Genomic DNA, 14,241 nt, shown 5'->3' on the forward strand with positions numbered 1-14,241 from the left:
GATGGGTCGACAGGTGTCTTCACCCTGTAAGCGGTGCCGCTGCCATCGAGGCACCCTATACGTGAAAACTCCACCGCTAGTTTTAAACGAGGCACATCACGCGGTCACCGAAACGCATTGGTGGCATCAAATTTTCTCAAAGTCATATTTTTTTACTGTGCACAATCCTCCATGACGACTTCCCAGGTAGTACAGAGGACTTAAATTCGACTACAACGAAGTACTTCACTGAAGGCTTCAGAGGAAGTGCGCCACTTTTACTACAGTGAGCTCTGCTTTTGCATTTCCTTTGTACCGCTGGTACAACGGGTTCATAAGATTTAGATATATTATTCACTTGCAGTAAGCGTGGTCGTGTTGCCGCGTAGTTGAGGAAGTCGCCTGGGGACCGGGGGGTTGTGGTTTAGAAACTTAGCACCATCAAGACAACTTGCTTCGTTTTATAATTATTTCTCTCCGAGTATTTGTCTTAGTTATGATAGGTACTGAGTGACGATTTTCCAGATGGTTAACAGCGTGGCTGAAACGTGCGGCCCCAATGCGCGGAAGACGAAGACAGAGAAGAGTCTTGACACACACGAGCGCTGGTGAGTTCATCCCCGCGGTTCATTAAAGTCTATTTCAATTATTGGCCAAGTCTTTCCAGAAATATTGGCTGCTGTTTTCCACCCGTGTGTTCCCTTCATTTTAAACGGACCAGTGGTGAGCAGTGGGGCTTCCCAGTTTGTGGCGCATACGCGTTCGGAGAGTTTGCGCACATAGGACGGACGAATTCTGTTTTAGATTAGCCATTCGCAGTTTCGCTGTACAATGTGTTTAAAGGAGCCGGTTTAGTAGACGCGTTACGGGCGCTGCATTTAAACAAGATGCCATATGTATTATGTAAAAGCCTCCTTGAAGCTTTATTGCATTTAAACGAAATAAATAGTTTCTGACATGAAATTTTATGACAAAAGTCGGTTTAAATTTCACAGATATAAAGTAAAAGGTTGTGCATAAAACGTGGATGTATATTAAGCATAAATCCCTAGGGAATTTTTGAATGGCTGAAATTGTTTTCCTTGAGATTATTCTGGTGTAATGCGAGCAGTGACATTGCATCGTTGTGAATAATGGATGAAAGGGAAGCTGAAAAGGAACAAAGGCAAGCGCTCCCGTAATTGGGAGTAGACATAAGCATGAAATGGCAACAGCCAAAGCAGACTGCTTTGAGATGACACTTCATTAAAACTGTGAAGAAGCATGAAAACGAGCTCAGAAGCAACATTTTCGGTAACTTCTTTGGGAAGTTCCTAGCGCATGTAATGCGGTCCTGTACAAAAGGTTGTGGACCAGAGACCACATATGTTTGAGTGCCCAGGTCTGTGTTTTGGCTCCGGGTCCCCAGAAGGTCGCCGACAACTGGAGCTAAAAGCCCTTCATGCTTGAACAACATGCAATACACAAATTTCTCGTTGGTTTTATTTGTAAAGCTTCTCTACAGGCGCAATCTCGACAGAGCAACTGCTGCCAGTCGCAACAAAGTTGACGAAATCAACAGAATTCGCTGGAACTTTTTTTCGCTTCATGTTCAAAATCGATTTGGTGTTCTTACTATTAAACGAACATCTGTGCACTACCGTATTTATGCGCTGTCACATTTGTCTATCGTGATTACAGTAACACCCGAGGAATGTCGCCAATACTAAGTATGTCAGCACTTCACGCGTTTTATACCCTCGCTGCCTCTAGAGCGAGCCTTTTGCCGCCTAGGATTATCTTTTCCCGATGGAAGTGATGAGCACAGCTTCTTCTCTTTAATTTGCAAACAACTGCTCGAGTGCTAGCTGAGCCTCGCGCTTCCTCGACGAAGACACGGCCAGACGACGTGTCACTGCTAAGCCTAAACGTGACCCGGTCTACATGGCCATCTGCAGAGCGAGCTCTGTGGCGCTGGCGCAGTAGGGCATCTCGTCCAGCCAGAAGCACAGGTCGCACCATGCCTCCTGCTCGGCCTCGTCCACGGCTGCGGCGAAACGGCTCTCGAACCTCTTGGCCAGACTCCTGGTCAGCCCTTCCAGAGCAGCCACGTTCGTCTTGGGGCAGTACAGCCAGGGCTCATCGCTGCATTCGCGCCGAAACAGCCCCAAAGACGCAAATATGTTACACGATTCATACGTATAGCAGACAATTCTACGACGAATATCGGATTTCTGCCCATAGACCGTTCGTATTTGCAAACCAAAACAACGATACGATCACGAGAGACGCCCTACTGTGGGACTACTTATTAAAATGGCCACCTAGCATTCTTTAATGTGTACCTACAAATAAGTACAGGAGACCATTCTGCATTTCTGCTCCATCGAAATGCTGCCACCTGCTCGTCCTCATGGCATGTGGTTGTCTGATGAGATCCGCGCTGTTTGCGCTGCTTGATATATATATATATATATATATATATATATATATATATATATATATATATATATATATATATATATATATATATATATACATCCCACCCACGGAAAGGGCAATATTTCGTCCACTTCAATTATTTAAATTTACGTCATAATTACTACACCACAGCTAAACGACAAGAATTAATGTCCTCTGTGCTTTGTGTTGTGTTTTTGTGCGTCAAATGAAAGGTTATACCCACAAGACTATAGAAAATGTTCTGCTATGCGCGAGTGCACCCCGAAAAACTATAGTATGTTTTTAAAAGCTAGTTTCAGTTCCTGCTGCATCCTGACGTCAAAACACGGTATGAGCTTCTCGTCACGTGTTCGCTCAAGATATCGTGACGTTTTCACGGCCGCTCCGCTCCGCGACTACGTTGGTGACGCACATGCGGCCATTTTGAAAGTTTTCTTACGTAACGTCATCGCAACTATCCATACTGGTGCGTGAAATCAACAAAGTTAGTCAATAGTGAAGTCAACAGTGAAGTTAACAGAACTGCAGGCTGACGACACGCTAGCTAGGGTCGATGTCAGCAGGTGCACCATGCCGAAATTGACTTTAAAATCAAAATAAAATATCTTATCAGTATTTACTGAGCTCCACACTTGCTCAGAACAGTCTCTGTAACAGGAGATCTGTATTCTATAGCAAACTCACTTTCGAAAATTGGTGTCGGCACCCCTTTAAGGCTTCTTGAATGGCAGCATCAGTCTATATGAATGTACACTGCGCATCGCGTTGCATGCGCTCGCACAATTCACACTCACCCAACGAGGTTGCAGATCTTCAAGAACGTCTCCCCCATGGCCTCGCACTTGTTCCTCGGCATTTTCTTCAGGTCGGTGAACAAGGGCTTCACGTCTGAGACAGACAGACAGGCGCATATGGGTCAAGTAAGTACACAGTGGTATTTTATTTCAGGGGCGTAGTCAGAAATTTTTTTCGGGGGGGGTTCAACCATACTTTATGTATGTTCGTGCGTGCGTTTGTATGTGTGCATGCCTATGTACGCAAGCAAAACTGAAAAATTTCGGGGGGGGGGGGGGGGTTTGAACCCCCCCAACCCCCCCCCCCCCTTGGCTACGCCCCTGTTTTATTTTATTCAGGTTAACGTCCGCTTTGCATCGATCGCTGTAGGCTTGTGCGAATAGTAAATTTTAGGTTAGAAACGAATTCGAAGCGAGTAGTGGTCTTGGTCAAATATTTCGAATCGAATTCGAATAGTACATATCACATAATATAAAGAAAAACGAGCATATTTGCCTTGACCCAACCAACCTGCACAAAGTTTTTTTTTTTTTTTTTTAATTGCAACAAGGCATGTGCAAATTTCATTCTTTTTGGTTCAAAGGAAGTGGAAGAAACTTTGAATAGTAGCATGATTTGGCTTTCGGTAGAATGCAAGTGATAACCTGTAAAATAAGTTACGTTTTAAAATTCACTACACTTGGAGCATATAAGCCGGTATAACAAGCTAAGTTTTTAAACTTAAAAAATGGTGAATCGATATGAGGGTAATATGTTCATTTAACCTTGAAGTGGGGCTTCGCGGCAGTGCGGATTTTCCCTGGAAAGGTGTATTCACGGCATAGCATTTTTCCACTGCAGTGAAATTATTTTTACAGAAGATTACAAACAAACAGTGCGGATTTTTCCTGGCAAGATATATTCTCGGCATAGCAACGCTCCACTGCAGTGAAACCATCTTTACAGGTGGTTACAAGCGGACTAATATACACGTATTCGTTATTTTCGAATACTTCGAAATATTATTGCGATAGCAATTATATGGACAGTCTCGGCTGGAAAATGTCCGTCCCCGTCGCCGTCATGCACCGTATAAGTATGTATATATATATATAAAAGCCCCAAAGATAAATATTTCAGAAAAATGCTTCCGAAGCGCGGAATCGAACCAGGGACCTCTTGCTCCGCAGCGAGTGGCGCTATCCACTACGCCACGAAACGCAGATCCTCCACGTAGCTAACGGCGAGCGTTATATACATACCCTTTACGGCTGGACGGACTCAGAGACGGCAGGCGATAATAAGCGTTTCTTCATTACCAGCGAGATGGCGCTAGCAGCACGACGGGCGCCTTTAAAAGTCGTCGTCGAGCTCGCTCGCTTCTTATATTTGCGCAGCGAGAACATTGCCCTTCCGTTGTCTGCTCGCGCGGTTTTCTCGCGGTGAGGGGAAGAGGAATGTTTCACGCTTTCACCGTGATGTCCGCGCTCATGTTACCGAGCGTACGAAAGTCACTCGAGCTGAAGGGACGCCGCTAAACGAACAAACAGAAGATGAGCGCGAACTATCAAGTGTCACAGCTCGACACTTGAAGCACGTTAGTTTCCTTCGGCCGCCTTTACAACAGGAACGCTGTTCAAACTGAGAGTATCCATTGGCGAGCCTCACTTCGTATAGCATTAATTTCTTGCTATCGCATTCATTGCTTCGCCCTTGCGGCGAAACTGTGACTTTTTCAACAATTTAAATTCTAATCGAAGCGAATTCTAATACTGTATTATTTCGTTCGAATATTCGAAGTGCTCGAATATTCGCACAAGCCTAGATCGCTGTGTAATTTACCACCACTGAGGCGCGTACTATCCGTACATGCTCTAACGCGAATTGCACTGGAGTGCGTGTTGACGTTTACATGTTCGTATGCGTTTGCAATATATAGACCCAATAACGGTTTTAATCGAACCATACGTATGGAGCGCTAAACTTGGAGTTACCTACAAACCACAGAAAAGAAAAAGCGGTAGAGGATAACAACACAACGCTGAATTCAAGGTACAAGCAACTGTCAAACAACAGGTTCTAGCATGTTTACACGCGCTATGCTGTAACTTGACTTTCTTTTTCTATATTCGATTCGAAGCTATGGGTGCGGTAATGGCTTTGGAAATGTTTTGTATGGAATGCTGTAAATGATAAATATGAATACGAAAATTGCAGAAAACTCAGTCATCGGATGCAGACTGAGTGAAGGCTGCCTCCAAAATAAAAAATAAGCCACTCTATGCTTCGGAACTTGTCACGCTGGCCCACAAAAGCTGAAAGAAATTGTCAATTCCAAACAACATTTTGCAATAACATGACGCTTCCTCACCAGAAGCAGAGAAAAAAAAATCACAGCATATCCACGGGGTGAATGATGATGAGTGGGGCGAAGCTACGGAGGGAATCATCTGTAAACCGTGAAACTCTTCCGTGAAATGCGCCCAGTACATAATATAAAGAGTGTGAAACATCGTGTATATATTAAACATCAAACATTTATTGTACTGTTGGTTTACGTGGTCCCTTCATTATCACTTGTGATCGGTGAAATGCAAGGAAGAAGTCCGCTCCCGAGCGAAAGAGCGCCAAGAGCGACCGCATTCCCCGCTCGCCCTGTGCGAATTAAAGGCAAGGCTAGAGGGAAGACAGGACGCGCGTTCGACGACGCGAGGTCGGTAGCATGCCCAACGAAAGCCAACGGAACGCGATCGTGCAAGTGCTCCGGCTTCGCATCGCCTCATGGTTCCATTTAGCGTCCCAAAACCAAACATATTGCTCAAGGTGTGCCTTGCGTTTTTCGTAGAAATAATTTCTTTATCATGTACATTAAGACGAAAAGTTGAAAGCTCACTAGAGTGTATCGCCCGCAAAGTATGTCTTTTAGTGTGATTTAACTCTCGTACGGCAGGGTCCTCGCGCCGTTGCCGGTCCACCTCGCCCGTTGACGATCGGGCGAGGTGGCTAAATACAACTACTACTACACTTTAAGAAAAACATCTGGCGTTCTTTCGCTCTGCTTTTACAAAACATCTGGCGTCTTTCGTTGGTTCATTTCATCAATCAACGGCGTTTTGAACAAAATTTTTATTGTTTAATCACGCACAGGAGAAATCTCACCAGGCACTACCTTGGAGGTAAACAATGGCTGCTAATGGCAATGAGAGACAGAAGAAGTCGGCTTTTAGCTAACACTTACACTTCTACTTCTACTAACGTTTCCTACTGGAACATGCCAATGGCTGCTAATGGGGAATGAGAGACAGAAGAATTCGGCTTTTAGTTAACGCACACGCTGCGAATTTATTGTTCAACAACGCACAGGAGAAATCTCCCACCGGCACCACCTTGGAGGTCAAAGCGTAAGACTTGTTACTCACTACTACGACCACGACGACTACGAGGGACGAACGGGTGCCGCCTTAAGGAGCTTCGCCCCTAAAAAGCCCATTAAAATACTCTTCGGGCTCATTTTCAACGTCCGTCTATGTCGTGCGACGGGATTTTTCATAACTGATTGTAATTACTACAATCAAGCTGCGAGGGAGTGACGTGACGGCGTCGACGTTTTTTTTTTTTTTTTTCGACGAAGGCGAACGGCTTATGGGAAGAGGCGAGAGGCCGAAGCGGAGCGGCGAGTGCTTCGGCGCCCATCTCGGCCAAGCACCGGAGCGTTGTGCTACATTTGGTGACCCGTACGTGGCCAAAGCGACAGCCAGGTGACAAGAAAGATTGCGTGGGAGTTTTGTGGCGGGTTACACTGGTAGTCTGGCAAGCGAGGCACGAGCAGGCCCACTGGCGAACATCGGTGTTAGTTAATGCTAGCCAGACGCGCCGCTGTGTAAGGAGACATTGAGGGGCTCGAACGTTGGGATGGCAGGGGTCAAATCACTGGAAATTAAATCACACGACGAAAGGCAGCCGTAATGAGGATACGGTGTGTGGCAGCTGATATGTCGCGAGAAACCGGTTGATAGATGAAGTGAGAAACCAGTTGTGTAAGTATAGAACGCAAGTGGTCACGCGGCAGTTCCAGCTCAGGGTCTGCCATCCGCGCCTAAGCAAGACGCTCCCAATTCACAGCAGATGAAGTGCGGAGGAAGGGGATGCGTAAAATGTTATTAGCCGCCTTGTTGTCGGTGTCTTTGATGTGCTGGATATACGTTGTGAACTCCGATATGTAGGCAAGTTGGCGAAGATCACATGAAACGTATTTGGAAGAGCTTTAACGGAAAACATGCAACAAGGATTTATGATGAAAAGGACATCGGCTACCCGTGTTTATTTTCTGATCCACTCCATTGTCTTCCTACGTCTTCAGGTTGTGCCTGTGATTTTTCGTTCCATTGTGCGTTTGGTGGTCCACAGCTTTTTCTCGTTTCTTTTTATTTGCTGAGAAAACGGCGTGAAGGACAGGACAAAGAAGAGAGAAGACCAAAAAGCACGGTTTGTTTCCTATCTTTGTCTTTCGCGCTGTTTCCTCAGCAAGTATGAACCAAGCACCCAATTACGCACGCTTTTAAAACTCTTCGATATTCTCCAGGTTTCGGCCTCATGTGTTAGAACTGGCAAAATACAATGGATGCACACTTTCCGCTATAGCAACAGTTGTAAGTTACCAGTCCTGACCTGATAATGTCCACCGTATACGCACCATCTCTTCCATAAAGGGACATTAAAGAGAAACAGTGAATTGGTTTAGGTTGATAAAGTGTGCTCGGAGAACTCTTTTGTAGTTTATTTCACCACCATAGGTTTATTATTAGGGGAGAAAATCAAGTTCAAAGTATCATTTTTAAATTTCGCGCCGAACTTTGTAATTAGTGACGTAAAATACTTCAGAGAGCACTTAACGTATTTTGGCGCCACTGGCTCGACGAAATTTCCACAAACTTGTTATGTCAAGTCTCTGGCCCCTTCAGAGGACAATGTACTTCGACTTAACCGATTAGGAACTACGTAGGCCCAAGCAGGCGCCGTCAAAAATATGTGACGTCACGGCAAATGGTGCGGGAATTCCAAGGTGGCGTCGCCACCTGTATTTTCTTTTTGCGCGTTTTCTCGCTTATTAAGCGTCTTCGCGCAGAAAGCGTGGTGTTTTTTGTATCGTGGAAGACTACTTTACTAATGCGAGAAAAAACGTTTTGCTCTTTAGTGTCCCTTTAAAGGCACACCGAACGCGGCGCACGCAAGCGTGCAAGCGGCTTTTCAAAGCGGAGAGGCAGCGATGGCGCGCGCGGCTGTTCAGACCTAGAGTCACTGTATATGCTACCTTTAGGTAGCAGAGTTGCGCATAGTTCCGGCTAGCAACCACAGTTATGCGGTGAAGTCGCACTTCGTTTTTGCAGGCGACATGCCTACCGTGTCGCCGATTAACCTGTCTGGCGTGTCGAAGACCGACGATAAACATTGCCTGTCGATGGCTAGTGTTAATTCAGCTAGCTGCAGCGGCGGCGTCGAGAAATAAACAAATTGGCCCAAGCGGCAGCTTCTCCGCAATGCATGGTTGCTAGCGGCGTTGGAAGACAGATGCGCAACTCTGCTACCTAAAGGTAGCATATACAGTAACTCTATTCAGACCAAGGCTTGGTTCAGACCGACCGCGTTGCCTTCTGCACGCTCCGCCGCGCGGGCGGAACAATTGACCAATCGACGGTGGGCGAGTCGCCATCGTGCGGCACTACGCGATACTGGGCGCGCGCGTCTCGGCCCTGATTTTCGCTTTCGCGGATAATCCGCCACCGCTTTCCGGATCCGCGCTCGGTGTGAACGTGCTGCATTTCCTTTACATTATGACTATCATTACTGTATATAGAGCAGTAACGTATTGCGTACCCTTTGAACAGTTGAAGTGGTGATGTTCAGCAGATTTTGCAAACCTCCACGCTAGCAGAACCGGCATGGCGAGTCAATTTTTTCTCAGTTGAATTTGTTTCGGCATTTTATACGGCTTAGGCCTGACAAGAGGCTTAGGCCTGACAAGAGGGAAACAAGTGGACAGATAGTTTGCAATGGCGTCGTTCGATGGCATTTTAACCTCTGACAACCATTTGGGTACTGGTCCGAGAAGTTCTTGTGTTTTTACAGGGAAATAAATACTTCTCTGTCTTTCGCATCCAGGCACAAGCACTCGACTCGGCATTTACCTCCGCGTGGTCTCAGGCGGGACGCGCAGAAGTCGACGAGGAAGGCATGCACGCCGAACGTGTTCACGTGCAGCACGCGCCCGTTGAGCCTGTAGGAGAGCACGTCGTGGTGCGCCTTCTTGACGAGCACGTGGTCTTCGCTCAGGGCTCGGTGCTCGAACTCGAGCGCCTCTTCGGCCACTGCCAAGGTGAGCGCCACTTGCTGCACCACCGACCACAGCTGCAACGGGCTCTCCAGCTGAAAAACCAGAACCTCTTTAGAGACTGTGCATTTACGTCTTTAAAGAACGATGCGCCCGTTTTAATGCGCAGGCATCTTGGCGAGCTACATACCTAGGGAAACCATGCATCCGTGTAAGGTAAATCGCTATGGTTAATCGTGGAACACGTGGAGTCATATCGCAGTGATGGCAGCGACATCCTACATTTTGCAGCAGATTACGAAGCCAAAAAATGCTAGTTTTTTCGTATTCCATACGTTTATTCTTTTACGAACGCAACCGGCACAATGAAGGGTGTCCTGAAAAGCTGAATGATCATGTGTTCGCGGACGTTTACGGTTGATGATGATAGTTAAAATAATAATAATAATAATAATAATAATAATAATAATAATAATAATAATAATAATAATAATAATAATAATAAGTTATTTGTGTCCTATTCAGCGTTCCAACGACAGCTGCAAGTGGAAAGAACGAATCATGACTGCCATATGGCATACACTACTTGGCGCCGCGTACACGAAGTTCAAGAGTGGGAGGGAGGGGGGCAGGACATCTGGACATGCCCCCTGGACCAACGCGCATGCCAGCCAGCTTCTATTCCTCGCAGCAGACTGGGGCTGCAATCTCGACGAATCACCTTTCAGGAGCGATCTTACTTTTGCGTGAGGTAACGTTAAGCGCAACGCCCGACGATTACATCGACGCGCATTCTGACCGCTTATTTGTCCGGTGAATGCCCGCTCAAAAGTAATATCTCCGAACGAAAGGTCATCGACCGACAACAAGGACTCTATGCACGGCTGATGGGATAGTGCTACGGGGCAGACTCTATAAAGATGGAAAAAAATCTCACTGTGCAATTATAATTACTGAATGCTGCATACGCTTTTCTGCGGTTGTCCATGCATACTGCGAACGAATCAAAATGTACGTCCTTACCGTAGCGCTACTAAGCGGCCAGCCAGCGAAGGTCATGTGCAGAACCACGTAAGGTAGAGAGAGGTCGTGCCCGTCTGCGCCACAGTAATAATAATAAAAGCAAGTGCGTTTTCACGTGCATTCTGACTGATCTCGGAATATAACACACCTTCGAACTTCACACCTTCGCAAAAAATATTGAGTAGTCATCTCCGACGAAATTACCTGGTATTTATCGCCATAGTAAACTTTGTTGCCGCAACATTATATGGGCCTGCGCTTTCGTTAACACTGTGAAGTTACACGTATATGGGTGACGAGTAATTAGAAATGGTCGAGCAGGGGATGTCGCTGAAACCAACGTTTCGACAAGTGGACTTGTCTTCATCAGGGCGGCAACACGTTGTTCCCATCGACTTTCACTGTTCAACGATTTCTCATTATTTCAAGCCTCCATTTTCCCCTGAACTTCTCTCTTGTTTGGGCGCATGCAGGTGGTGCTCTGAAACCTCTTATAAACGTTAGGAAACGTGCAGGACCGCATCGCTTATTTGCTCCACTAAAACAACTTAAGCGTCTTCAGAAATCTACACTAAGATACACTTCTTTAGCCCGCACCCTTCGACCCCCGAATATGCACGGCGTTACGCGGACAGACGCCTGGATCATGCGCACTTTTTCGGGTCAGGCTTAACTAGAATCGGGATCAGTACGGGCAGTGTGGACCCTTAATAAGTGGCACTGCACCGCAGGTGTTAAATCCGCTGCACTAGTCGTGCAACAGTAATAGAGAAATAGTACGGTACGAAGTCAGAGTCACGTGACGTCAGAATGCACATTCTGTGATTGCAGCGTACGTTTGGTCAGTATTAGCCGATGATTCCCTCTTTTCTTTTTGGCTAAGGCGTGTTCTTCGACTAAACCTTCCTTGATTCTTTGATAACTATAGTCACATACCTGCCTAGTTCTGCTTATGAGTAGCCCGGCAAAACTTATGAGTAGCCCGGCCAATGTGCGTGCGTGCGCGCGCGCCCGCGCGCACGCACGCACATTGGCTCTTAGTTTGCAAAACGAACAGCCGTATGTGAAAGACCACGTGATATATGCACTTATTACAATATGGGACGTACCGTCGGTGACAAAACCGGAACTCTTTCGCTCCCTGAAGCTGCGGCAGGCGCTGGTCAACAGTTCTGGATACATGCCCCACACGCAGTACGCCCTGGGTGCACGTAGAAAGCTCACGCGACTACACAAAATAACAACAATGACTGCTGTCAAAAGTATAAGGATCAATGCAACGGAACCGCAGAGTCGGTGCAATCAAGCGGCTCACAACCAGGCATATCATTTCACGCAGCCCTGTACATATTAACACGATTTGGTCACACCGACAGAAAACTGTTCACGAATGTTCTTTCAGCTTGGGCTCCTCGAGATTTAGTTGACCATGAGCCACGAGTTTTACTCGCTTTGTAGTGGCTATCCAACTTATAATCGTAGATATACTCAAATTTTAGTGAAGTTTCGATACTCTAAGTCTGTTCTCAATCGTCCATAGGGTTTTCCAAAATTAACTAGAGGGGACTCTGGCGCTGCGATCGTTCAGTCACCATGGAAATGATAGCTAGTACACAGATTTGCCTAGTCTTCGTGCTTGCAGGCTTCGAATGCACTTGTGGCTTTGTTTATTGTTGTGTTTTGGTTTTCTTTTGGATAAAAGAATGGACCGTTGTGAACTTCGTGACCAGATTTCAATTAGTGAACCTAAAAAGGTAAAATTGGTGAAGTGGAACTGCTGACTCTTGCTCAACTTTGTTTTGCGACAAAGCGGATACAGCCGACGCGGAGCCAAACGGAGCCGAAAGAACGAAGCTTGGACAAATCCGTGTACTACCCATCATTCCCATTCTGGCTGAAGCGCCGTGCGTTGCAGGCCCCATAGACACTAGCGCCAGAGTTCCCTCTATAGTGTATCTATATGAAACTCTATGAACCGTCCACGTCGACTGAAAAGCTTCCACATTTCGGATACAGTTGTAAGTCTGAAAGACTTTCAATCACCTGCTTATCTGACGATTACAATGAATGACAGTAAATAAATATGTGATCAGGACGTCATCATATAGACAGAGGCACATGACATATTGTGCTCCTTCAAAGTGAGGTGTCGCCGATACTGGAGCAACGCAGATTGCCTTAAATCGATGCAAAGATGGTCTGAGAGCGTCCAAATTATCTCATTCGGTTTGTCTAAGTTGTCAAAGCAAGTTCGCACGTAGCCCGTAGAAAAGAAGGAGACACAACTGAAAACGTGGCCTAACCAGAAATTATTGAGCAGATATGTTGTCTGCCCTTGCACTCGCATTGGGAGTGATGGTTCTGCACAGCAACGACAAATTTATTTAAGCAAAATGGCTCTGAACAGTCGCCACTTGCATAGGTTGCTTTGCCTTGCGACTTGAAACAAGTGTTGTTATCCCAAGAGTATGAAGTTGGGCATGTTGGTAATGCATAACTGATCACGTAGCGCAAAATTTGACACAGGACAAGAGAAGGGGACGAAGACGAGCGCTTACTTCCAACAAGGTTTATTTCGAGGAGCGTACACATATATGCTCTCGAAATGCGAAAAACAAACAACTCAATCAAGAAGCTCACAATTTGCCATGCGTGAAAATCTTACATTCTCAGGAAAGACAATTCTTTTTGACAAAGCCCGAGAGAGGAAGTGCTGACGCAGTTCAGCCCTAATCTACAAATCCTCTCTGCCTCGATAATTTCTCTTGTATTATTTCTGTTTTTTCCCACGATAACGGTGTCATGAAAAAGCGGTTTGCAGCCACACATGTTGCAGTGCAATGCCAAGAAACCATCGCGACCATTCTTGACATTACAAGCATGTTCCCGGAGCCGGTCATTAATACAGCGGCCAGTTTGTCCTATGTACTGCTTGCCGCATGAAAGAGGTATCTGATAGATTGCATTTGCAGTACACGTGACGAACGGGATTTTGTGCTTTTTTGAGCAACCTCGTTTTGCATTTGAAACACCCTTGGTGCACAAGTACGACAGCTTTTTCGGGGCAGAAAAAACCACCTTCACATTGGCCCGCTCCCCAACCTATTTCAAGTTGTGGGAGACTCCATGTAGATAAGGCACTACAGCAAGCCTCTGAGGCCTTATTGGCTCACCATGTGGGCTTCTTGAGCTTCTTGAATGAGTTGTTGTGAGCTTCTTGAATGAGTTGTTTGTTTTTCGCATTTCGAGAGTATATATGAGTACGCTCCTCGAAATAAACCTTGTTGGAAGTAAGCGCTCGTCTTCGTCCCCTTCTCTTGTCCTGTGTCAAATTTTGCGCTACGTGATCAGTTGTTATCCCCTATGTTCGAATAGAGACAAATATACGAAAATTCCGAATAGTGACTTTTCGAATCGTAAACACGTCGAACGGCAAAGACTATACGATAAATATCCGAAATTTCGAATATTTTTAATGCACCTATACTGAGTTTATCTCCTTCAGGAGCGAAGCAAGCTGAGGCACGCGTCAACTTTTGAATAATTTATTACAAAAATGCGCTGAATTCTTAGTTGCAATAAAGTTAAGGAGTTAAGGTGGCGCTATGAAACTATTGTGATGAACCATGATGTTTACAGAGTATCTACATATGTATTAATTGTGCAGTCGGCCATATTGCGCCCTCGCGTCTAAA

The 14,241-nt window shown here is 45.9% G+C and overlaps 1 protein-coding gene across 1 annotated transcript; it reads right to left on the minus strand.

Moving 5' to 3' along the window:
- Window positions 1–1,898: 1,898 nt before the first annotated feature.
- LOC125757417 (uncharacterized) lies at window positions 1,899–10,615 on the minus strand. Its single transcript, XM_049413005.1, has 4 exons — window positions 10,547–10,615; window positions 9,381–9,618; window positions 3,216–3,309; window positions 1,899–2,103 (listed from the first exon to the last, which is right to left on the minus strand). The coding sequence occupies exons 1-4, from the start codon at window positions 10,580–10,582 to the stop codon at window positions 1,899–1,901; spliced, it is 573 nt and encodes a 190-aa protein (XP_049268962.1). The 5' UTR covers window positions 10,583–10,615.
- Between the last annotated feature and the right edge of the window lie 3,626 nt (window positions 10,616–14,241).

This window comes from Rhipicephalus sanguineus, chromosome 2, assembly GCF_013339695.2.
Source record: "Rhipicephalus sanguineus isolate Rsan-2018 chromosome 2, BIME_Rsan_1.4, whole genome shotgun sequence".
In the NCBI taxonomy this organism is placed as follows: domain Eukaryota; kingdom Metazoa; phylum Arthropoda; class Arachnida; order Ixodida; family Ixodidae; genus Rhipicephalus; species Rhipicephalus sanguineus.

Bases quoted from the DNA above. Each gene is read 5' to 3' on its own strand.
- LOC125757417 (XM_049413005.1), bottom strand. From the start codon at position 10,582: ATGACCTTCGCTGGCTGGCCGCTTAGTAGCGCTACG. The intron at 9,619-10,546 runs GTAAGGACGTAC...CTGGTTTTTCAG, and splicing joins GGCCGCTTAGTAGCGCTACG to CTGGAGAGCCCGTTGCAGCT. The intron at 2,104-3,215 runs GTGAGTGTGAAT...GCGCGAATGCAG, and splicing joins AAGATCTGCAACCTCGTTGG to CGATGAGCCCTGGCTGTACT.